At 40.5% G+C, this 25,673-nt stretch overlaps 2 protein-coding genes across 2 annotated transcripts in view; both read left to right on the top strand.

Moving 5' to 3' along the window:
- The window catches only part of bcr (BCR activator of RhoGEF and GTPase), an 83,991-nt gene extending 69,814 nt beyond the window's left edge, over positions 1 to 14,177 (top strand). The window contains exons 11-23 of the mRNA XM_071466238.1: positions 84 to 203; positions 560 to 635; positions 881 to 985; positions 1,406 to 1,480; positions 1,987 to 2,084; positions 2,826 to 2,957; positions 5,607 to 5,666; positions 5,913 to 6,022; positions 7,483 to 7,622; positions 8,253 to 8,387; positions 8,495 to 8,600; positions 9,700 to 9,862; positions 10,016 to 14,177. Of these exons, the coding sequence (XP_071322339.1) occupies positions 84 to 203; positions 560 to 635; positions 881 to 985; positions 1,406 to 1,480; positions 1,987 to 2,084; positions 2,826 to 2,957; positions 5,607 to 5,666; positions 5,913 to 6,022; positions 7,483 to 7,622; positions 8,253 to 8,387; positions 8,495 to 8,600; positions 9,700 to 9,862; positions 10,016 to 10,105 (1,410 nt within the window). The 3' untranslated portion in view covers positions 10,106 to 14,177. The remainder of the gene's footprint in view (positions 1 to 83; positions 204 to 559; positions 636 to 880; positions 986 to 1,405; positions 1,481 to 1,986; positions 2,085 to 2,825; positions 2,958 to 5,606; positions 5,667 to 5,912; positions 6,023 to 7,482; positions 7,623 to 8,252; positions 8,388 to 8,494; positions 8,601 to 9,699; positions 9,863 to 10,015) is intronic.
- A 2,346-nt stretch (positions 14,178 to 16,523) lies between these two features.
- On the top strand, positions 16,524 to 24,761 carry adora2ab (adenosine A2a receptor b). Its single transcript, XM_071466243.1, has 5 exons — positions 16,524 to 16,736; positions 20,093 to 20,628; positions 20,826 to 20,957; positions 22,676 to 22,779; positions 23,342 to 24,761. Exons 2-5 carry the CDS (start codon positions 20,429 to 20,431, stop codon positions 24,289 to 24,291), a joined length of 1,386 nt encoding a protein of 461 aa, XP_071322344.1. The 5' UTR covers positions 16,524 to 16,736; positions 20,093 to 20,428; the 3' UTR covers positions 24,292 to 24,761.
- Positions 24,762 to 25,673: the final 912 nt, after the last annotated feature.

The raw sequence follows: 25,673 nt of genomic DNA, 5'->3' as shown, positions 1-25,673 counted from the left end.
GGTTCATGAATTGTCTCACAACAGAGCAGTGATTGGTATCACAAAAGTACACACGCAAATTGTTTTCCCCTCTGTGATTTCAGAGAGCCAACAAGGGTTCAAAAGTCATCGACCGTCTCAGGAAGAAGCTGTCTGAGCAGGAGTCTCTTCTCCTGTTAACGTCTCCGAGCATGCCCCTAAGAGTCTACAACAAGAATGGCAAGGTGAGGACGCTCTCCATCTTGAACTGTCCCTGGTTCTTTATTCTCTTTTTTCATCATCATTTCTGCTCCATCATCCTCCTGCTCTCCCTATATGCTCCTCCTCTGCATATTTCATCTGTTCTTCTCATTTTACTGCTTTTTTTGTCGTCCTCTGCTTCATTCCCAGCATAGTATTCCCTCGCTGATTTTCTTCCTTGCTGAAAACTGGCTGAATGGGAATATAGGACTGCAGATTTAAAATTTTGAGTTTGTGTATTTGCACAGATAAAATGTGTCCTCTCAATGTTTGATTCTGCTTCTCCCCAGATTATTCAGTGATGAAAATAGCAGGCATTTTTTGTGTGTTTATATTTCAGAGTTACAGTTTCCTGATTTCTTCTGACTATGAACGTGCAGAGTGGAAGGAGATAATCAAAGAGCAGCAGAAGAAATGTAAGTGTCCCAGAAATGTCATTTTGTACAATGTTCAATGTGGGAAAACATCTCAGGCACTTGACACATTTTTATCAAAATCTTGATGCATGCATATTAGAAACTTCTAATCCGAGAAGCTTGTAATGGAGAAACAGAGACCAAAGTTTTGGCCTCAGGAGAACACAAAGAAAACCCACACAACTTCAATAAGACACATGCTCTTTGTGATCTAGAGTGTATTTTATTTTTTGTCTTCCCTCAAGGTTTTAAAACGTCCTCCTTGACTTCCATGGAATTGCAAATGTTAACCAGCTCCTGTGTCAAACTGCAGACTGTCCACCACATTCCACTTAGCATCAATAAAGAAGGTAAACTACAAAAGTTTTTATTTGAAAAGGACTGTTTTCCTAAATAAAGTTGTTCCTTTAAAAAAAGCATTTAGTCTGTTTCGGATGGTGGGTTTTGTAGAGACTTGTAGAACTTTATAAGGCTGTATGTATGGAAGTGTCTTTGATTTTTCATGCTTGTATGGTATCTCTGTTGCTAATCATACATGCTGAAAAATTTCCCTGAAAAGAAATGATAATGATAAATCATTGTGGGTAAGATGAGGATGAAATGTACAAAGAGTTTAAAGCCACATTTTATCCTGTACAGTGCTGTTTTATTGCTTCCTTCCATGTCTCATTCTGCTCCAAAACAAACAGAGATCTGCGTGCTTTTCTGATCCCTCCTCACTGTCTTTTTTTTTCCCTCTCTCCCTCTCTGCTCGCTGACTGTTTTTCCAGAGGATGAATCCCCCGGCCTCTGTGGGTTCTTGAATGTAATCGTCCACTCTGCCTCCGGCCTCAAACAGAGCTTGAGTGAGTCACCCACCTTTAGCCTTCATGCAAACAACAGAAAATACAGATCAAATCAGATAAAATTAGTTCCTGAGAGAGAGAGAGAGAGAGAGAGAGCTCAAATTTAATGTGACCATGGAGCAGTGGAAAATAAGGTTTTACAGTTTTTTTCTGGTGGAAACTTGGAATTTCATGTTTCCTGTCAAATTTACTTCCATTTTAGATTCAACTTCCAGGTTTCACAACTTGAATAACAGATTGATTTGCAGAAATTTACATTTAAATGCTTGTCTTTAGCTGGTGGTGCGGTATATTCAGTGAAGTGCACACTATAATACATGGACATACATGTTTGAAACACTGTGACAAGCTGAAAGAATGAACGACCCATTCCTAACATGCTGATGTGTTTTCTGGGGATAACATTGAACATTCAGCCAGTTCAGCTGCTAATGTGATGCATTCACAAAGAAAATTTCAGTAACCTTATAAATTTGTTATCTTTTCAATCCTCTCCTCTCTGTCAGATCTCTACTGCACATTGGAGGTGGATTCTTTTGGCTTCTTTTCAAATAAAGCCAAGACGAGAGTGTACCGATATACCACTGAACCCAAATGGAACGAGGTAAGAGACAGGTTTTGATATACGCACGCAACTCTACCTATTCCCCGGTGGTACCTCCAGAGTCTTGGTACAGTTTATGTTGCCTGTCATGTATCTGACATCTGGTCCTGTAATCAGTTAGCTGTCCATCTCTGAGTAATGACAAGATGTCTAACAGAACCCACACAGAGCATCTGCAGCCCCTGCAAACATATAGCAAACACACACACATATGCATACCGCATATGCATGCAAGCACAGGAACATGTATGCAGTAATGACACAGCTGGATATGGGAGAGGAGCACTACAGAGGAAGAAGAGCTCTGAGACACAGTCAGTGGATGGGTTCATCGGCAGCACAGTGTGACCCAAAGACTCTTTGAGGATTTTACTCAGCAAAGTGGAAATAATATCAGCTAATGAGGAGCTGCTGGTGATGACTCACATCTGTCCAAATGCTAAGTGAACCAACACAGTGTGGGCCTCAGAACGATGTGCAAACCATATGCAGAGAGCTCCCTTACATAATTACAGGGAATGTTGGTCAACTGTGCTTTGTGGTGGGATGTATGGATTAAAATATACTGACTTTTCTGGAGGTATAATCTCAGTTTGTCATTATCTTTGTCATTCTGGTTGCTATTCCTGTCTGTGTGCTTGTCATTTTGTGGCAGAAAATTTTAGCACCATTTTTTTTTTTTTTTTTGCAAATTAATCTCCTCACAACAGATGTTTTTTCTTTTTTTTCCCCTCCCCTCAGGAGTTTGAGATTGAGCTGGAGGGCTCTCAGACCCTGAGGCTGCTCTGCTATGAGAAGTGTTACAACAAGACCAAGCAGAACAAAGAGGATGGAGAGAGCACAGACCGCATCATGGGGAAAGGACAGATCCAGGTATGACATCACCCACCCCCCCAAACACCAAACATACACACACACAAACACACACACTTCTCCATTCAGCAGACACAACATGATTCATTACAGACAAGCAGTTATGTCACCACTGCTGCTACTACTGCCACAAAACATGAAATCCATATTACTGCTCATTGAATGACTGAGTGTTCCTGATGTAGCAATTGGCTGATTGGATTAATTACCCTAATATGTAATGGACGGCTAGGGGTTGGTTAAATGGAGACAAATCTGTGTTCAGCACGTGTCAGCGAGTGTAATTTCTCTGTTGAGTTAAGATTTACACTCTGACGCGAGGGAATGTGCAACGTCTGACACAAGGCTTTACTTTCCACGCCACTGATCTGTCATTTTACTGCCAGGCGTAGGCGGTTAAAACATTCATAACACTCCAGGGTCTGTAATGGTCATTGAGTAACAGCAATGCCACCCTGCATAGGTGGAAGTCAATGCTATCAAGTGTTCTGTCCATACAAAAAAAGCCTAAATTCTGGTAACACTCACTGAAAAAGGAGTCTGGCCATGGGACTGACAGATTGTAGGTTGATGGTAGATTTAGACAGCAGGTGATTAGGTTGCCAAGATGACGCCAGCCTGCAGGATAATGCCAAGCGTCACTCAGGAGAAAGACAAAGATACAGCAGGGAGAGACAGAAAGATTTAGCCTGAAAACGTGAGTCTCTGCTTTGATCCTTGGTCACCAAAAACATCCTTCTCTTGCTGCTCCACCCACAGCAGGGCAGGTGTGTGTGTGTGTGATATGGTACACATGTGATATGGTACACTGCTGTAAGTTTCTTTCACTTCTCACCCACAAAAACCCACAAACTGATCTCCTCTTGGCATCTGAAATATATGTGACATCTTATTTTCCTGTGTCTGCTCCCTTCTATCTTTCAATTAATCACTCATAGAAAACAATGGTGTAACATTATCTACATGTTGTGTCACACTGTATGCTCAAAAAATAGTATCCACATTGCCCTGTGTGTATCCTGACCACTTTGCTCAAACTGGAGCAGACATCTATACTGGGACAAGTCTCCTGGTTGCTTATTGTCTGCCAAACTGAAGTTACAGTCACATGCTCCACCTAGTGGTTCCTCTGGTAATCCTGTGACAATGATCACCTCCTGACAGATGATGATGTCATTCTAGACAAACCACCCAGAGTGGTGAGAAAGTTGTTCAGAAGGGTTTTCATAAATCCAAGGCAGAAAAACAGCCGCTCTTGTCTTTAGCAGAAGCCACAGTGGCTGATAAATCCCACATTTTACCATCTACTTTTACTGCTTTACCACACCACCACACCACCACCACCTCCTCCACGCCTGTTAACAGCTCAAACTCAAGCTCATACTTCAATCCTTGCTTTATATGAAATTCTCCCTCCTGCGTGTCCAAGAGTGTATGCAACAATTGAATCTGAATTTATTTTTAACAGTATTATAACAGTAAAAGTTGTAAAATTTAATGATTTTTTTTGTAAATATACACATTCCTCTTAAATGTAGGTCTGTCTCTATCTCAATGAGCTGTGTTGTAAACTCTCCCTGCTCATACTTTTGGCTTCATTTCAGCATTTAATAGGGTTGAGACTCACAGATCTGTGATTTATTGGTAAATAAGATGTGGTTAAACAGCACAGGGCTGAGGGCTGGAGAAGGTGAAATTGTGTTTGTTGGCCAAAAACTTGAGCTTTTAAAACATTTTTATCGAAAGCAAGAGGAGCTCTCTTGGCTTTGCTGTTCCTTTTAGTGGGATGTAATTCTTTGTAGATAAATGGTTCAAACCAAAAGAGCCCTCTCACCAGTGAAAGATTCAGTTATGAGAAACCTGATCCAGCTTCGCACGCAACCAGATGGGGCTTAGCCTAGGTAAACATACAACATAAAGTATACTGCGTCTGTGTGTGTCTGTGTGCTTCATTATGTCAGATGTGTGTATGGGCCCAGCTTTTATTGCCCCAGATGGCATGTCTCTGTAGATTTGAGTGCGTTTGAGTGTGAATTTAGTCTCTTTAAACAAATAATATTTTCTAAAAATACAGTAAAGGGAAGTAACTCAACAGTAAAACCACCTTTCAAAACATTCCACCACAGCACAGGGAAGATTTCATGCAATTATAACTTACTGCACCACCATGCTGACATAACCTATCAGTGCATAAATAGGACAACAGTATGTGAAGATAATTTCACTTAACAAAGCAAATAAGCATTAAAAATTCATGTGGCTGCAGTGATTGATGAGACAATAGTGACAGTGAATAGTCTTCCCTAAGAAATCATATAAAATTGCTTTAATCCATTTAGATCTGGCTCTAATTACTTGTGCCATTGCCCATGGTCTGTGACCTTCCCTATTTCTGCTTTTTTCATAACCTGCTAACTAACAGATAAACAAACAAGTAGGAAATAAAACCAACACACTTGATCTTAGCTCATATGGAATATCAGGGACAACAAGTTTAATTTAGAAACAGTGTCCTAATCATGATCTTACTGGATCAGCAGCTGTTTGGATGTGACCTTTTTTCCCAGCACCATGGTGTGGATGCAATGAAATATGTTTATAGTTCAAATGAAATAACATATGTTGTCCTTTTGTGTTCCCTCCACTAAGCTTGACCCTCAGACTCTCCAAGGCAAAGACTGGCAGAGAACAGTTATTCCCATGAACGGGGTGAGTCCATCACATTAATCAGACCGTTTCCACAACAACTTCCACAGCAGTTTGATAGCACAGTGAATGGTATTCTAAACCATTTCCAGGATGTGGTTTAATAGTTTATTTCTGTGAAGTCCACATTGAACATGTGAGGATTTTCTCAAGATCGTGGAAAGCTGTAGCAGATGGACTTCAGGCTTGCAGACCGACTTCTCACACTGTGAACCTGTTTTAAATTTGAGCCCTTTTTTCCTGTGTCAGATCGAGGTTAAACTCTCCATGAAGTTCACCAGCCGAGAGTTCAGCCTGAAGAGGATGCCCTCGCGGAAACCTATGGGCGTGTTTGGAGTCAAGATCTCCACAGTGACCAAGTGAGTTGACATTTAAATACACAGAAGCCACCCAATTACAGAGTAATTATCTTGCAACCTTTACTGTTAAACACCAATCTGTTATCCTTGCTTCTATCATGGGCAGATTCATTTTCTTCAGGGCTTTGATTCTAGGCCTCCTTTTCTCTTTTTTTTGCATGTTATATGTTTTTCTTTCCACACATCCCACAATGTTATGCTAATGGTTAGTAGATTGTCCTTCACCTGAAGGTTGTGGATCTTTATAAAAACAAATTGTTACTCTCTAATCAGCATTAAAAAAAATCCACATGATCCTTTGTACAGACTGTGAAACACGCTGTGAACACTTCATCCAGAACTTAGCATTTGGACCATTAATTAACAAGAGTAAGAGTCATGATCTGTGGTTGCAGCAGCTAAATGCTAACACCTCACAACGACAAGGCTATGTTCTGACTTTTGGCAGATGTAATGTTCATCGTCTTAGTTTAGCTAATGCCTGTTAGTTAGCACTAAACGCAGAGCAGAGCTGAGGCTGATGGAGGTGTCATTAGTTTTGGGAGATTTTGACCTGATGATGGTGCTAAATGAAAGGTTTAGGGTTCACCAAAGTTATAACAATTCATTCTGAGGGGAACATGAATATCTGTACCAAATTTCATAGGACATTTCGCTCAAAACCACAAATGTCAACCTCATGGTGGCCCTAGAGGAAAAGTCAGAGGATTATTCAGTCAGAGTCATTCGGATACATAATCATGAAATCATGAATGTCAAATACCATCTAATAGTTGCTGAGATATTTCGGCCTGGACCAAAGTAGTGGGCTAAGACACAGGCCGACTTTGCCATTCCTAGAGCCATGATACTAGCAAGGCTAAAAACCATGTGTATTTTACATTATTTACATTATTTTCCATATATATAACATAATATTTAAATTGATTTCTTTGCCTTTCAGACACCCTTTGGTTTCCATTTATTTCCTGTGCAATAAAAAGCAGCTTTCAGAGACTGCACACTTGAATATTTGTTTATCGTGAACACTTTGTCACTTTAATTCCTTTGGTCAGGAAGTAGAAAAAGGAGGAGGGAGACAGTCAGGAGGGAAAGAGGGGGAGGGAGTGTGCAGGCCTAGTAGAAGCATCAGTGGTTTGCGTGTTTGTTGTTGTTGCGGATCACTGACATTAATGAGGATTACAGATAACAAGTGGGTTAACTAGACTTACCAGAAAAAAATCAATTAGCGTGGTAGATAAAAACATTTCAACAGAAGCACAAGCAAAGAGCCAGAGGCATTATGAGGCCTTCCAGTAATCAAAACACTGCTAAACACTTTTGCATTTTTGCCCTTTTGTCACAATAAACAACACAATTTAGTGCCTCGCCATTTATTTCAGTATCGAAGTGTTTTACATAATATAAACTGCTTGCTTGTGGTCATTAACATGTTAATATTTGTGTTTCTCTCCTTGTAGGCGAGAGCGCTCCAAGGTTCCATACATTGTCCGGCAGTGCCTAGAGGAGATTGAGAGGAGGGGTATGGAGGAGGTGGGCATCTACCGAGTATCAGGGGTGGCCACTGATATTCAGGCCCTGAAGACCGCCTTTGATACCAGTGAGTATAGCCTTCGTCTATATACAGTACATCCTTTGCACAGGTGAAATCTGTAAAAGTGTCTATATTTCTGTTAAAACCCAGTTTCCTTCTCCGTGGAGCAGTTCCAGTTTTTATTTATCCCATTGTATCCCTTAGGAGTATCTGGATGGAATTCTAAAGCCTTATATCTGAAGATAACAAAACATTGATAGGTGATAGCAGTAAAATATTCAATTGTTTTTGCATATGTGCAGTATTTACTATGTATACAAACTCTTGTGGTTATACCACTGTAACTGCCATGCATTTCTAGGGAAGAAAGCTCAGAGGATATATCGACCATCCTTCTTCTAATTGTTCTATCGCTGTTGATCAGCTGATCGTTATCGTAGCTCTGTGAGTTTGTCGAGATGAGGCATTTTCTCTGGTGTCATATGATTAACAGGACTTACAGACTAACTCATTTATGTGGGTGTACATGCCAATGAATGTACAGTATCTTCTATGGAGTGGGTGAATTCTACTTCTGATGAGGCGCTGACGGTTACACAGCGACAGCCTGCTCGTGCCGAGGTGTTGCCTTGTCGCTTTCCTTTGTCACTGCTCACCGCCCTGTCTTCGTGTTGTTGTCGTCTCCTTCTCCTGCAGATAATAAAGATGTGTCCGTGATGATGAGTGAGATGGATGTCAATGCCATCGCTGGGACCTTGAAGCTGTACTTCAGAGAGCTGCCAGAACCTCTTTTCACTGATGAGCTCTATCCCAACTTTGCAGGCGGCATCAGTAAGTCAATGGGCTGTTGACATAATCGACACATCACACGGCTTATTATCAGTTAAATAAACAATCAGACAAACTAATCATTCACTCATTTATTTTCTTTCTTTCAGCCCTGTCCGACAGTGTGGCCAAAGAGAGCTGCATGTTGAACTTACTGCTGTCGCTGCCAGAACCCAACCTGGTCACATTCCTTTTCCTTTTGGATCACCTGAAGAGGTATGAACTAAACATACATGTGCTTGCATAATATGTAGACATGAATGTGCAAGCACACAGAGAGAAAGAACAAGTAAAACTCATGTGGATGCATGCAAAACAAAAAAAGCCATATATGTACAGGGATTGCATTTGATGGCAGTCACACAAAAAACATACATTAATATTAAAACCTTGTAATTTAGTGCTCAGTGCTTTATCTCAGTATCACTTCAATAAGACATACTGTTTTCAGACTGGTGTACTGCAGTGTGCAGTGTTCATCGTCACTATTGTGGGATGTCAACAGCAAAAATGTCTTCTGGTTACCATGGTGACTTTGAATAACAAAAGGCTCCACCATTATGTGGACCATGAGCACCAATAATACACACTTCTGTTAAAACGCATTGTATGAGTATATGATGGATGATGCAAGGATGTGATTCAATTATCAAGAACATATCCGCCTTTAATATTCAGTGGTGTGAACAGGAGATTGGAAAGTGTAGAGTCATAAGAAGGAAACAATTTTTCATTCACTGTTATAGTCAATATAGTATTAAATGGTGAATGTTGTCCATCACAATGTCCCAGAGCCCCAGATCAGGCCTTTAAATACTTTGTTTTGTCCAACCAACAGTTCAATACAAAAATACATTTGTAGACAATCCTGATATTGGAGAAGCTTTAAATCACGAATGTTTGGTTCAGTTATTAAATAACTGAAATGATTAATGAATAAAAAACATTATTTGATTTTCTGTCCTCAGACAAATTGATTGGTAATTTCAACACTAACAGACACTAATGAAGGTTGGGGAATTAATGGTTATTCGGGAATTGAAAACAGCCAGCAGTGACTGTGCATTGTCCCAGAAATGTCAATGTGAAATAAGCCAGGCCTGTTTTACTGAGACTGAATCCTCCCTAGAGTGGACAACTGTCCTTTTCTGTCCTGGAAATGTTCTTCTGCTGGAATTAAGACGTTTAGCATCTCTGATATTCACGTACTTTCACACTCAACACACAGATCCAACACTTCACATTAACATCAGCTGCACGAGGTCTTGCCTTCTAAATACATCACTAATGGACTTGTCCGTCTTCCTCTCCTCAGGGTGGCAGAGAAGGAAAGTGTCAACAAGATGTCTCTCCACAACCTGGCAACGGTGTTCGGGCCGACTCTGCTGAGACCCGCTGAGAAGGACAGCAAGATCCCCGCCAACCCCACGCAACCCATCAGCATGGGGGACAGCTGGTCCCTGGAGGTTATGGCACAGGTGATGCTCTCAGATCTTCTTCTGTCCGTTCCCTCTGGCATTTCTTCTTTGAATTTTGCAAAAGCTTTTCCTGACAGTTACAGGCGTGAAAAACCAAAATCTAATTTTTATTTTGCACATGTGTCACGCTCTCTTTCTTTACTGTCCTTGCAGGTCCAGGTGCTGCTGTATTTCCTCCAGCTGGAGACCATCCCCACCCCAGACAGTAAACGACAGAGCATCCTCTTCTCGACTGAAGTATAGAGCTTGCTTTGGCTTTGTCTACCTGACACTTTGACCATAAGGGAGTGAAAAAGAGACGACCTTGGCTCAAAGTGAGCCTATAGTAGTATGTTTTTGAATGGACTGACCGAACTCCGTTAGGCTCTTGCAGCCAGTGAGGATTGTCTCTGGCAATGTCTGCCCTGCCTGAACACAAGAGGGCGCCATTGGGCCTCTGAAGCTGAGAGGATGTGAGGTCCTCTGCATTCATACCACTCATATTTAGTATGATTCCTTGTACCTTCATTGATATTGTGGGTACATCCGCCATCTACATTTCTCCAGCTTGCCCGCTGTTGGTGTTAACATCGAACCTTCACAGCTTGTAGACAGTTGTGGTTCATAAGTCAAGAAGCTGAAGAGAATGAAACATGTCTTTCTCGATTCATGGAATTAATTTGCCAACAAATCACAATTTCCATGTATCTTTGTGTTCAGGCATTGTTCTCTATTTGTGTGTGTGTGTGTGTGTGTGTGTTTTTTTTTTGACAATCACCAAGTTGAGAGTCTTGCAAAATATGTCTATCCATACTAAACATTGCTACATGTCCTGTTGAGAAAAATTCTAATTGTATCTTACGTAATCTCAGTGCATTGTTTCTGCGAAGACGAGAGGAGACATTCGTCCTGTTTGTTGGAGTCTAAAGTGAACATCCAGAGCTGCCACGTTACTGGCTTTTTTTTCTTTGTGTTACAAAAGCCACCAAAAGCAAACTCCTTTAAGTTCAAATGTTTACAACATAAACGAAACCCGGTTGGAGTCAGAGACAAACTCTATGGCTTGAAGATGGACTGAAAGTAAAAAAAAATAAGAACCTGATGATTAGAAATAAACTGCAATCTGACTGCCTGCAGTTTAACTACAAAAGAAAATTTCCTCTATTTGTGTTGTTTGTGTCTCAAGGTAGTCTTCAGCATAAATACCCAGGAAGCAATATATTTTCTAACATAGGAATTGTCTGTGTTCATATCTTTGCTGACGAAATGTCCTTCTTATTGTAACATAGGACATCTTGCCAAATTAATATGTTGTTTGTTTGTTTCTAGGAAAAAGGAAGCAGTTGTATTTACAGATACCGTATGTACATAATCTTAAAGTTGTATTGTTTTTCTTTTTGTTTAACAGTATAATCATTGTTGCTATTACTGTAATTTATTTTCGGGCCTGGGGGATAAATTGGTTTGTTTTATATGTGAACTTTTTGGGTTTGATTAAGAAAGTGGTAGGTCTTAGCCTTGACTTCAAGTCTTGCAGTAAATAAGCAGGATTTAGCCTTGATCTTATAGAAACTACTCAGCTGTTCTGTCCAGCCTATCAATTGCTCATTTAGATATTATTATGAAGGTAACACACACATTGTAGTTACATACTGTACGCTGCTGTGGAAAAGGCACAAGCTCTTTAACTGCTGGGTGTTGCTCAACAGAACGTCTCGCGTCCAGAGGCCATTGCCTGTCTAGTGTAGACATTATGCAATGTCATAATACAGCACACACACACACACACACACACACACACACACACACGTGCACACACACATGTGTACACACACACACAAACACACATATGGCATTGTCTCTTCCAGTCTGTGGCTGCAGAAGTGCACTCATGCAACGTTAGAACTACTGTATTATAATTCAAGTGACCTGAGCACACAACATTTATGTCCATTGACGAGCATATCTGTTGGTTTAATGAAGGAATCTTATTTAGTTTCATCTTCTCCTGACATCTTTTTTTTTTTTCTCTCAAATGTCCTACTAATTCTTTGTCCCTTGAACTGTTGATAAACCTGAAGGTGTCCCAACTCGATGGCCATGTTAAAGAAAAGCTCTTTTGATATTATATTTTGTCAGTACAAAAATGACATATTTCGAAGTTTAATCTCTTTGTCCTTGATTTAACATGCAGGCATGTTTTTATTTGGCTTTAGGTTTTCCTTTATGTTCTTGTTTGTGCTGTTCTTTTTACAAATGCGTTATCACAGACTTGGCTTTAGGATGCTGGTAACTCATGAGGATCTGGTTTATGTTAATACAGTATGGTGTTATCTGGTCTATTTGAGGATAAATGTCATGGTTGCTTTCCCACATATATCAGGTCCATAAAGCTTAAAGCAATGGATCAGTTTAATGGATCTGAAAAGGGCTTGTGAGATATCACAGGAAGGCATATGTGAGTAAGAGTAACAATTTTTAAGTTTTCTACATGAATGTCTTTTGACTTTTAATGGAAAGAGGATTCTTTCCTTTTAGATACAGATCAACACTAAATTTAAAGGAAACTGAACAAAAAGGAAGTCAAAATTTGTTGCTCAAAATATGTTTTATGTTGCTTGACGTAAACTTCTATAGATCTTAGATGAAACACCATCATTGACTCATTTCCTTCCCCATTTTACTCTGAAAGTGTTTACGCCTTCAGTCCCAACACAGGTGTGTGTGGTTTTTCACTGCCATTGTGTACTTCCACTAATTTTGGCCTATGTAGCATGCCCACAGTCTTTCATCAACTATAGCATCATCTATAGGATCATCTTTAGGATGTTGCTCTGAATGAATCCACCGTTCATTAATCACCTTTAGAACAAGTCCCGATTGCCTACACTACTCTACCCTATCGTGCCTCAACACTTTTCATTTGGTTTAGCGCCTGTGGTAAATGTCAGTGAGAAAAACTGAATAAATAAAAAGAAAAGAAACGCTGACGCTGGAGATGTTGTTGAGTCTCCTGTTGCCTTTGCTGAGGACAGCCACACACCTTTCATCTCTTAAAGTCTAAGACAGGACCTTACACGTAAGCATGGTCTTAGCTAATATTGGTACACGCCTGTCACCTTCGTCTAACTGTGATGCTGTAAATCAAACTGTGTTAATGTCAGTCTTAATGGGGCAAAAGACAGAATTGTTTTGCCCCATCTCTTTGTTTAGCTCTTAAACTCTTCAGCTCCTTTAATGCCTTTTTATTTTTTATTTATTTATGCTTTGACCCAGTTTGGTATGAGAAGGTCTACTGGATCTATTTATTTATGGTATAATGTCATTGAAACTAATGTAAGAAGAACGGTCTTTATATGGGGTACTTTCTCTGGGAAATTGGAAGTCTTATGTTACAGTCTGCCTATCCAACATCCTGTTAAAGTCACAGCTGTTTGTCTCAGAATCACAACCACTGTGTACGACCGCAAACATATTTAATCCCCAAAACTCCTGCATCGTCGGCTCATCTCGTGTAGTTCTTTGTGTTGTACAACAGACTGGCCACTGTGATTGTTTAGCTATCTGATTTAGATAACTGAATAGCAGGTGCAGGTTCTTGTCAATTTGAAAAGGTAGATTCTGTGAGTTTACATAACTCAAACTTCTCCTACTTTTCCATAGAGTTGTAAAATATGTATCATACTAGAGAGTACATAATTTGGTTTCAGTTTTATTTATAGTGGCGTCCACTGACGTATGATGGTCTAAGATTGAACAAGCCGGTACACCTCTAGTCTCTTTGAGAAGCCAAACTGTCAGTATGTGGTAGAGGAGAAAAGAGTCTTATATTGCTCTAAAATCTGCATTGTTTTGGTCTGTTGGTTGTCAGTGTAACTGTATGTACCCTCCATAATACAGGTCCCTCCACCCTCTGTCCTTTAGTCCACGAAAAGGTGTAATTTTTCTGTGCAATACCCTGAAAGTATGGAACATATTGCTCTATGTGAAAATTACACATCTCTTGCATTTATTGTGACCCTGGTAATTATCACTACATTTGCACACTACAGTTAATACTTTGCCCCTCTGCTGCCACTATTCTGACATTAAATGAGGCTAGTTTTGTTCAATTCAACATACAACATAAAGCTGAGGATGAGACTTGCTGACCAATCACCAACATTTTCTCTTTTTACCTTCCTCAAATTTTTTGACTCTTGTTCCTGTTCAATATTCAATGTTCTGCTTGTAGAACTGTAAAAAGGAATACTGTATTCTGAGGGAAAACATGTTTGGAAAGCATTTGCAGCCCATGTTTGTACACAAAAATGTTAAATAAAATCTCCTGTATCTACATAGACTGACACGTTTGATTTTCTATTTCTTTTTTCAGAGGCAACCTAGAAAAGCCTCCCATAGAGAATAAATGAACAGATGATTCATGATGATGCATTTGGCATGAATACAATCAAGTTACTGTGAATATTCCAAATGTCCACAATAAACACATCTATATGCTTCATGAAACAATACAGACCTATAACTGAGCAGTGAGACTTCTCTTGAGTTTGATAGTAATAATGAATGATAATAGACAATTTTAAGTGATTCTGAAATGTGCCAGTAAACTTGCTCAAAAATGTCCTATTCTTATGTGGACACCTGTGTTCTTCGATTAGAAGTACTATTTTCCCAGCTAGCATGCTGTGTAGTAATATTTCCAATATTTCTTCCAGGAAATATCTTATAAGCTTCTCCTCTTGCATATTTCAATATATGAAAGCATGCCGGCACTGGATACAGTGAGTAATGGGTGGTCTTGATCATGAAAAGTATATGAAGCTGTGATGACTGATGTGATGCAGAGAGGGCATTGTGGGTAGCTGTATTCTTACTTGGGAGTCATATCAGTCAGCACTTAGAAATGACACTGACAGGCTACATTTAGCTTCTTTATACAGTCAAACTTTAGGATTGGAACACACAGGACATGTCTATGTGTGTTTCGTTAAAAAAAACATTAGTGCACCATCTCACTGCATATTGTAAAATCTCTCCGCTGGATTACAGCAGCAGGGACAAAGACAAACAACAGTGCCTTCCAATGGTCAATGTAGGTTTTGCAGGTTCACCTGAATGTTGGTCTTGAGTCACCAACAACGTTTGCACACACCTGATGTCTCAGTAATGTGGGCTTGTGGTTCGATTACTTGCTGATTAAGGATCGCCTTTTCCCAACATGTTCATGCCGTTGATGCTCTTGTTGTCAAAACACCAAAGAGGATGTAGTCTGTTTGGCGGATGCTGAAATAGCAACACTTCTTCACATACTTCTGTGAAGTGCTTTACGAAAGGGCTCATCCAACTTCTTTCCTTTTAACTCGCCTCACTTCTGGGAGAATTTCTCTTACAGCACCAGTTTGTTCTTGCAAAGGTGATGTAGCAGCTTGAAAACACGAGAGGCAAGAGCTCCAGCTCTGATGAAACATTAAGAAAAGCCAGTTGACACCTTCTCCTCCGGACTGAGCTGTATGAGCAGGAGTCTTGTGCCACCCTAAGACCTCTCTGAAGGCCATCTGGTAGGATACGGAGGCTTGAGTGTGCTGAATGAGCCGTGGTTAGGCTTGGCAGAAATCTTTGAGGATTGATTTACATTTCACCAGATGGATAAACAAGCAGCCGTGTTTGTGAATAGAACATCTAAATAGTGCAGCTCCACTCCTGATACATCTTCAGTCTTCAGACATTTGCTGGCTTTTGAAATTATCCATCTAACCCAAAACATCCCAAACATTTTTGTTTGTGATTGGACAATCTTATCTGAAAGCGCTGAATCATGAGTCTGACTGATAAACTCATGCTGAAGTGCACTGCAGCTTCACTCTTTTCGCAGGGTAAACTTGGTAGTTCTTCATTAGTAGTTTAGTAACACTTCCCTAGTCTTGTTAATCATTTGTTTCCAATGCACTGTTCAAAGTTGTATCAGTGGGTCTTAGCCAATGAGACAGAGCTGAGAACCAAGCACTGCAATGATCTCAGTTCTTCAAAAGCACAAGAGAGAGAAGGACAAAAAGGGAAAGAAAAATTAAGAAAAATGCAATATATATATATTATATATTATATATTATATACATATAATATGAGATAATATATGTTAGATATAGGTTACTGTAGCCTCTGGGGGCTTTGGAAAGGTCTACTTCTCTATACTTATCTATATGATGTATAATAATGTGAGCCTATTTGTTAGACATTTGTTAGAAAAGGGTTACCTGGGGCCACACCACGGGTAACGCGATGAAGTGGCACAAGTGCACCGCAATGTTTTCTAAAACAAACCTGCAGAGATGTGCAACTCGGTGAGCACACAGCGTGGACGCGCAGCCAGCCGTGAGCATGCGGTGGAGGCGGGTGTGCAAGTGAAAGCAGAGGGGACGTTAGCGACTGACTTTTTGACGATGGACGTGAAAAAACAAACAAACAAAAAAAAAAAACAAAAAAACCCCCAGGGCATAAAGATCTGATTTGTTTCACTTTATTTCATTTTCATTTCGTTCTGTTTCCTCCGCGTTACGGTTTGTCCCCTACCCCGCCGTCAGCGGTTATTCCATCCGTCTATACGTCACTGTTTACCAGAAGCCCCCCCCCCACCATCAACCCACCCAACACACTCCCCCACACTCACACTCTCACACACACTCGCAGAGACTTTGAGGCGTGCGGGTCGGCGCGCTTTCCTGTGGCGCAGTGCGCACCGTGGGACCCGCTGCTGACAGACCGAGCAGCAGCGTCTGAGGACTTACATCTTTTTCTCTTTGATTGGCTTCGTGTCTCCGCACTCAGGCTCTCTGACAGAGGCGCTCCGTTACTCTCCGATGGGAGCGCGCAGTCTTAGTTTCACCCCAACACTAAGGTAAGGAAAGAGTTACTCTCCTCTGCCTCTCCAGCCTGTCTTTAAATATGTTAGTTCAGCATGAGTAACAGTTAAACAGGTGTTTGTTTGTTTTTTTGTTTGTTTTTCATAATCTACACCAGCTATTGTTTATTCTTTATACTTTTGCTATCAGTGAAAAAGTAAATAACGAAGTAAATAATGGGAATAAGCTCATTGTAACTAATAATGATAATTCTACATCAATAATTTACATACATTTGAAGGCTGATAAGTGGAAATAGACACTCACTGGCGAATCCGCCTTTTTCCATCACTAGACAGCTTCTACCTCCAACACACAACACGCCCTGTGGTGACTGTTCACTAGGTTTGGTTCAGACAGGGATTGTGTCTCTGCTGTATTAACCTGGTCCTGCTAAAAAAAAAAAAAAAAGAGTTCACAGAGCTTCAGTAATACAGAATAGTACTGCAACTTTTCTCTTTGTTTCTCTTTGACTTTGATGGGGCTCAGCTGGTACATTGATTGACAGGACAGTGGCAGATCCTCTTCAGCAGGATGTGCATCTTCTTATCACTTCCTCCAAGACCTCTAGGCACATTTGTTTCATGATAATAGGGAGCAGTTTTTGCCAAAGCGGCCAAGTGGAAGAAGATGCATGTGATAGCATGTGATAGCTTATGTTATAACCTGTGAGCTTCAGCCCAGTTCAGTCCCATTTTGTGGTCTCATTTTAACTTTAGAAGTATGGCCTTTCTTGTGCAGGTTCAGAAACGTTTGCAGCCCTAACCCTAACCCTCTTGAGGTCTTAAAGAAACTGAAAGGCTGGACACATTTCTGTCGCTGTAGCTTTCCAAACCTGCTGGAGGGATAAACTGTGGTTTTTAAATTCCTTTGGGCTGCGAGAAGGTTTCAGCAGCAGAACAATAGAGGAAAAGCAGGACTTTGGTCCGATGTGCTGCCAGTCAGGATCACTGCGGTGCAGCTACAGGGTTAAATGTAGCCAAAAGAGGTAGATTTGAACAACTTCCATGAATATGTGGAAGGGAAGAAAATTGTTATTTTTCGGTTCTCTTTATATTTTCAACACGGTGATCTGCAGTGTGTCTTTACATTTCCATGTAAGGAAACTAAATTGCAGTACTGGTGGAAGCAGCTTATTTTGGCCTGAGCTTTCTGATAAAGTACAAGCCTGAACAGCCACAGTCAAAAGTGCTGCTTAAGTAGGGAATCAAGAGAAATAACCTTTGTACTGTTAAATCATTTTGAAATTAGATGAATATATATTTTATCAGAAAAGTCAAGGGAAATATGAGTTTCCATCCTTAATATTTTGTGGTGTTACACCTGAATTTAACTTCAAATACAAACTTGATTTGGCCAATGTGCCAACTATCACAACAAATGTATTTGACATCCACTGGATGCGAGCACAGGGGTGTTCAGAGTCGGGGCTGCAGGGAAGAGGTCTGAGCATCTTCATAGACTCCAAGGACTCATAAACCCTGGACAGTACATTTTAAGACAGAAACTGGTCGATCTACTTCAAAATTTTGTATAAAAAAATTGGATTATTATTACCTTCATCCACCTTAACGCGTCAGAGAAACATTCCTCAAAATCTTGGCCATTGATGGGAAACCGTGTGACTGAATGAAGAGTGGATTTGGAATTCCTGTTCTCTGAGATATACTCATGTAAGGCACCAAAAATAGGTCAGACCAGACAGACTTCCAGGATTGTTCTTATAGTGACCAATTTTCCCCTTTGTTCATCTGTTTGACGTACATTCAGTCTTGTTGAATCTTTTCTTGCCCAATCTTACTCATCATTGATCAACATCTACTGCAATTACTACATTTCACCTTCCACACATATCTGCTCTGTGGGCTTAATCTCTCGATTCACAATAAACACAGGTTCTTTATGTGTGTTTTTGTGTTACAACCAACAGGACGAATATAGTGTGACGTAACAGTGAAATAACAATGGGTGAAATAACAGCTCAGCCCATTTAAGATGTTCATGTTGGTATCATAGCCCGACTGAAACTGTCATTTTGAAGCCATTATATTAACATTTAGGAGTTTAAAAAATCTGCTAATGATATCGATAGGCAGTAAATGTATTTACATAAATACATAACACGAACAAACATTTTAGACCTGGATCCCTTTTTGGAAATATGACAATGTGTATCAAGAATGGAGGTGACCACTGAAGCATGTATAAGCAAGCTTACTGTTTTTTGCTTTCATTTCATGCATGGGAAAAACAAATGAGATAAAACGTGATAAAAGGGTAACTTTCAACAGTGCCCTTTCAGTCTATATGCTAAGATAAGCTACTGTAAGTTTAGGCTCCAAAGTTAACACCTTAAAAGGTTGAAAAGGTTGGTATCAACCTTTTAATTTGACTCTTGGCAAAAAAGTAAACCAGCATGTTGGGTCACACCAGGTGGACACAGCCACAGTCTGTTCAAATTTGAATAACATAATCCCAGGCAAAACTGGCACTTTGCAACTTTCGCTGTATGTGTGCATGTGTGTGTGTGTGTGTGTGTGTGTTTGTACATATATATATATACATATATATATATATATGTATCTTATTAAATATCATAGCAGGCTTCCATACAAACTTATTGTATTTACTGTAGTTCAAAGATAATTTAATTTCATATATTTCTAACTAAATATATATATTAATCTTTTTGCATTTCTGACTAAGTCAATTATTTCTACTGAGTAATAATGCACCAACTAATATACAGCATCAAGCCAGCCTCTGTTAGCCTATTATTATCTGACAAGATCTGGAAACCCATCTGTCTGACTTCCTCACTCCCTTGAACTGTTGTACCCTAGTGAACCGGATAAGTTGACCCACATTTCATTCAAACGCCTTCTTTGTGAAGGTTATCCAAGGTTGTAGCACTGTTGGTAATGATATACCCTAAACTCCTTACAATATTGAGGAATTTAACAAAATACCCTGAGAAAACGGCAGCAGAGCTAACAAAGAGTTTAACAAAACGTTCCTGTAATTGTACCATGGCTTTCAAATTTATAGGTTGCTTATTTTGTGTAATTATCAGTGATTTTGGAGAAAAGCATGTCAGTGGCGGGAATGATAAGTGTGTGGAGGGTTTCGGGAAACTTTTCCTGAAATAAAAGCTGCATTGTCAGGCTGTCTGCTTTGGCCCTGTGTGGAAAATAAACTGCCCCCCCCCCCCCCCGTCATACAGAGATAGATGGCTTTTCTGACCTGTGTGTGGTAACCTGCAATCTGTTTGTTCAGGCTATACGACTGAGATTGTGTTCTCTCTCTCCCTCTCCCTCTCTCTCTCTCTCTCTCTCTCTCTGTCTCTCCCCAGACCACTGCCCTTAATTTGGTAGCCATTGGGCAAAACTCCCAGACGCTCCCTCCTCAATATTCTACTGCCATCTGTGACAAAGTTTACAGAGCTGAAAAGGGGAGACGAAGAGGAAGAGGACTGACAGACTGATGCAGAGTGCAAAACAGTAAAAGGTAGAATTGTGATGTTTGTGGTGGGAACTTCCTGCCTTGGTTGTCCCCCCATGACACAATTGCTCCTCCCTCAAGTCATACCATGCGGTTTGGTAAGCAGGTATTTTGTCTAAAAACACGTCAAGCAGCTGGGTGTGTGGGATGAAAGCGCAAAGAAAGCAAAGAAGAGGAAAACATAACCATGCTGAAGAATGACCAGCTGGTCTATATTGGCCTGGAGCTGGTGATCGCCTGCCTGGCTGTGGCTGGGAACATCCTTGTCTGCTGGGCCGTCTACCTCAACTCCAACCTGCAGAGCATCACCAACTTCTTTGTGGTGTCATTGGCAGTGGCTGATATTGCTGTGGGGCTGCTGGCAATTCCCTTCGCCATCACTATTAGGTATCGTCACGACTGTTTATTTCATTTTTGCACTTCTCAAAATTCAAAATGAGTGTCATCCTGGATCAAAATCACACACTAAGACTCTAGGGCTGATTTGGTGTTGTAATCTAAAAAAATACTACTTCATTGTAATATTGGTATCTCTTGTCTGTCTTTTTCTGAACCTGCGACGTTTTCTTGCAAACCCACATCAGCACCGGCTTCTGTGCCAACTTCTACGGCTGCCTGTTCATCGCTTGCTTCGTCCTTGTGCTCACCCAGAGCTCTATCTTCAGCCTGCTGGCTATCGCTGTGGACCGCTACATCGCTATCAAGAACCCACTCAGGTAAGGGGAAAGTAAAAGGTCACATCAACTGTACTGCAAACTGAAACAGAGACACAGATCTCCACAGACTCTGTTCAGACTGTCCAAACCTTCCTTCAGCTTATTTTCTATGTCTGAACACCTTTCTGACATGAAAATGATGTTTTAACAGAATAATTTTCCTTTTCTGTTGAATGTAAAGTGTTTTTTTCGCAATACACTTACATTTTGAACATGATGGTTTTTTTCACACATCAGAGATGAACCATTAGAGGTGAGAGGCGTCGTGTAGCAAAACACAATGAATTACAGAGAGATGTTATTCAATTAGAGCTAATGTGGCCGGCTGTGGGTTGACAGAGATGTATGTCTCCACAGGCTTTATTGGGTTACTCTTTGTGTGCTGTTGCAGGGATGAACCCTGCTGAAGGCTTTGATCATTACCGTCCACCTACATCAAATACCATTTCTTTCAAATGGCTCGCTTATTTTGCAGCTTACAACAAAGTTCCTTATTCATTCTTTCTGAAATAGGCATTTTGACACACTATTGACTCATACTGTTCGAGTGTTTGAGCCAGCCCACTCTGTGTACTCACAGCTGCATTCCTTACTCCTGTCATGAGAGGATATTTCATCTAGTAAGCCACAGCAGGTGACACATTTGCATAAGCAGTTGCATAACAGCTTCTGCGTCTGTTTGTGAGCTCACACTGGGGCCACAACCCTGGCACCAAAGACCGGAGAGCTAATAATTCATCTGAATTTTAGGGAGCTTAATATAGCGTACTGGCTGCCACCCTGCGCATGAAAGATATCAGTCATGTGGTATAATGGCTACAAAACACGGGGACAATTTTAAGTCAGTGTAGGAGAGGTGATGTTTCAAAGAATAGTTATTCCCCTACAGAGGAGGAGTGGAGTTTCACAGATTTTAAATACCTTGAAAATAAAATAATGTTGCAATCGGTGTTTTTTTTTAAGTTGGAGCATTGTCAGGTCCAGCTGTGTAGGCATTTTTATGGTCTTGATAGATCTGAAATATGTATCAGAACTAAGAAAACTTTTGATTTTTATTTTATTTTGTTCATTATAACATTAAACTTTTCTATATTCAAGCTAAGACCAGCTCATCATTTGCTTTAGGCCCATTTCTAACAAGTTTGCTGTACTTGAGTTTAGGTTTATTGCTCCTCAAAACCCCCTTATGTGAAACCAAGTCCAAGTCTGAGTTCAGTTACAAGCCATCAAAACAGGAAAATGATGCATTTCAGGATTTTTATGTTTCACCCCATTGCTCGGAAGCTTTTTTTTATAACCCTGACTGGGAAGCAAATTGTTCAGGGCTTTGGGTTCATTTCAGAGATGAGTAGGAAGTGTGCCAGTAGATTACAAAATAAGAAGGAAATATAGTTTCATGCACAAATGTTTGCAGTCATGCTCAGTGAAACATTAGGATTTCACACAGTGTCTACTTCTCCACCAGCTCACATGCTTTTTTTCAGTCGTGAAGGCACTATCAGGCTGCACTGTGTTCTGTATTTAAAAGCCTGTAATGCAACAACTCAAATCTTTCTCTGCTTTATTAGATTAATAATGCAGTCAAGCTTGAATGCTCAACCATTTTCTCCTCATTTACATCACCAAACATTGACTTTGCTGCCGGCAGATTCTATCACAATGAGATTAGATAAAGCAGCTGGTCCTCATATATTACTGTGTTGTGCTCAACCTTTCAGGTACAACAGCGTAGTGACAGGGCACAGGGCAAAGGGCATCATCGCTTTGTGCTGGGTCCTCTCAATAGTCATCGGCCTGACTCCGATGCTTGGCTGGAACAGAGGTGAGAGATTTAAATGTCAATGTATGTTTTTACTGATGTCAAAGTGTTCTTACTCTACACTGTAGAAATACATAAATGCACCCTTTTTACATTGCCCATGGGTTTTTCATAGGCTTTGACTTACATTTGTCAGTTGTTTAAAGGAAATCTGAATTTTGATAAATGAGATGAGTAAGAAACATTAAAGCCTTAATCAAAGTAACCACATCTCCTAGCATTACCCTGTTTCAAGCCTCAACATCCCCTAATGAGAAGCCATTTTCAAAACCAACAGTCATACAACATGAGGGGAAAAAATACATGAAAGGGACCCTTGGGGAAAAAAATGGGGAAATGCATTGGTATTGTAATTCTAGAAAAAAGTGCTCCACTTCACTAAAGTACTGACAATTAGAGGAAATGCATCCGCCGTTGTCATGTTGGTTTCAATTCTTCGAAGTGGTTCTTACTGCTGAGATGCTTTCTGAGAGGCAGACTGTTGGTTTTGATGTCTGACACTCAAACCATGCACATTAATTTGCAATAATTATACAAAAAATCACCCCCGGTCTCTGTTGTACAGGACAGAACAACACAGCTGCTGCCAACAGTTGCCCTGAAGGCATGAGCGAGTGCCTGTTTGAAGAAGTGGTTACCCTGGACTACATGATCTATTTCAATTTCTTCGGCTGTGTGCTGGTGCCTCTGGTGGTCATGCTGGTCATCTATGCCCATATCTTCATGGCCGCACGGCGTCAGCTCCGACTGATGGGGCTCAAAGTTGCACACGCACCTGCTCCAGGAGAAATAACCTCTTCGAGCTCGTCTCGTTCGACCCTGCAGAGGGAAGTGCATGCTGCCAAATCTCTGGCCATTATTGTGGGTTTGTTTGCTGTCTGTTGGCTTCCGCTGCACATCATTAACTGTTTCAACCACCTGTGCCAGAACTGTAACCGCCCACATATCTGGGTGATGAACATTTCCATCATCCTCTCCCATGCTAACTCTGTTGTGAATCCCTTCATCTATGCCTACCGCATTCGAGAGTTCAGACAGACCTTCCGGAAGATCCTGCACCAGCACATCCTTGGGCAGAGGGATGTATGTGGGTTTGGGGCTGGGAGTGGTCATGGCAGAGGTGTTGGGAGCAGCAGCATCGTGCAGCCTTCTTCCTCTTCCCCTAAAGAGCCTTCATCATGTGACACAGTGGTAAATAGTTACATCCTGGACCACAGTCCTAACCTAACTCCACCAAAAGCTACTCATGAAGCCTCTGGCCACTGGACATCAAAATTAGACTGTGCACCAAGCAGCTACATATCTAACGGACATCCAGTACAGGGTAGCACCCTCTCAACAACACAGCAGCCATGCATCGTGGGATTTTCTGCACAGGATGAAATAAAGTCAGCCAAAGTAAGAACAACAGATGTTTTGGAGCTGAAAGACAGTGGGAGCTGCATTGCTTTTGTGAACGTTCAGGCTCTTTCCCTAAAACAGACTGACTCTACAGAGCTTACAGAGGTCTCATGACAAAGATATTTAAGTATTTAAAATATATTTACATGTCTGCACATATGAAAACATTAATAAGGATAAATTAAGCCTCAGCAAATCAACCGTGGCAGTAAATCTGTTCCTTGCTTTCTTCAGTCCCATGAACTGATTGCCAGGCAATATTCTGGTCTGCTTTACTACTTTGTTCTCATCAACAGTCTCTGAGATGGATCGGATCTGTAAGCACAAATGTGCTGATGCTTAAATTTTTCCAAGATAAATATCTTTTTTTTTTTAGGTTGTATGTCTCTAAAACAATGTGTGTCTTAATGTGCAGAATACTATACTGTCTCAACTCTACTGTATCTTGCAATGCATTATTAAGAGACTTTAAATCCTTAAATTCTTGAATTTTATTTGATAATGTTGCATCATGTCACCTTTTGTAATGGCCATCAGTGGTTTGTTTTTACCTAATAAGAGAAATAAATACATCTTAAATATCACTTGTGTTGAATCTGCTTAAGTCACTGTCTGTGACAAAACTGAATGACGTTCAGTCAATGCTCAGATGTTAATGAACAGCTTCACCTTGAACCTCCAAACTACTAAAGATGAAGCACATACAGACTGAAGTACATCTTAGTAAGTGCTGTAACTAATGGTCTGAGTGAACCATAGACCAGTCCTCTCTGACAACTTGAGGAAAACAATGACAAGTGTAAGTGTAAGGCATGCACTATCTCTTGTATATAGATCTGTTAAAAAGTCATTTCTCTAACTGCTGGATAGCTACAGAACACATGATGTTGCTAGTTTGATTACTGCCGGGCAACATGTGTCAGTTGTCGCTTCAACAACCATGTGACATATGAGTCAAAGGCACTGATGTATACAGGCCAGTTACCAACCATCCAAAACAAAGAGCTTGTTTGATCTATTCAAATATCAGTCCATATACCCCTAATGTGGCTACTTTCAGAGTGAGGTGTGCACACACAGACAGCATAAAAAACACACACACGCAAACACACATGAGGCTACAGACTACTCTGCAAGGGGTGTTTACAGAGTAGCCTGGCTGCTGACGCCAGTCAATGAGCCTAATGCAATGGAAATCAGATGAAGGTTCATTTCATGATGTCTTTTATTATGCCATTATGCTTTCTCTTTCCTCATTAAAAAGCCCTTCCACTGTGGGAAAGACCTGCATTAAGCAACGTTTATGTGCCTTAAAGCAATCCCAGAGACATGTCTCCAGGAAAAAACATACATGGGTATGTTTCTATAACATGTACTGTATATTTATTCACAGACTATACATATCAGTTGTTTACTACACTTTGTGGCCATCTACAAGGGTATTTGAATGAGATAAGCACAAGATAAGGGTTAGTAAAAGTATATGGTTATGAGAG

The sequence above is a fragment of the Trachinotus anak genome, unplaced genomic scaffold, assembly GCF_046630095.1.
Source record: "Trachinotus anak isolate AG129_WGS33_773 ecotype Australia unplaced genomic scaffold, CSIRO_AGI_Tana_v1 ptg000028l, whole genome shotgun sequence".
Taxonomy (NCBI): domain Eukaryota; kingdom Metazoa; phylum Chordata; class Actinopteri; order Carangiformes; family Carangidae; genus Trachinotus; species Trachinotus anak.
This window is presented reverse-complemented; position numbering and strand designations above follow the sequence as displayed.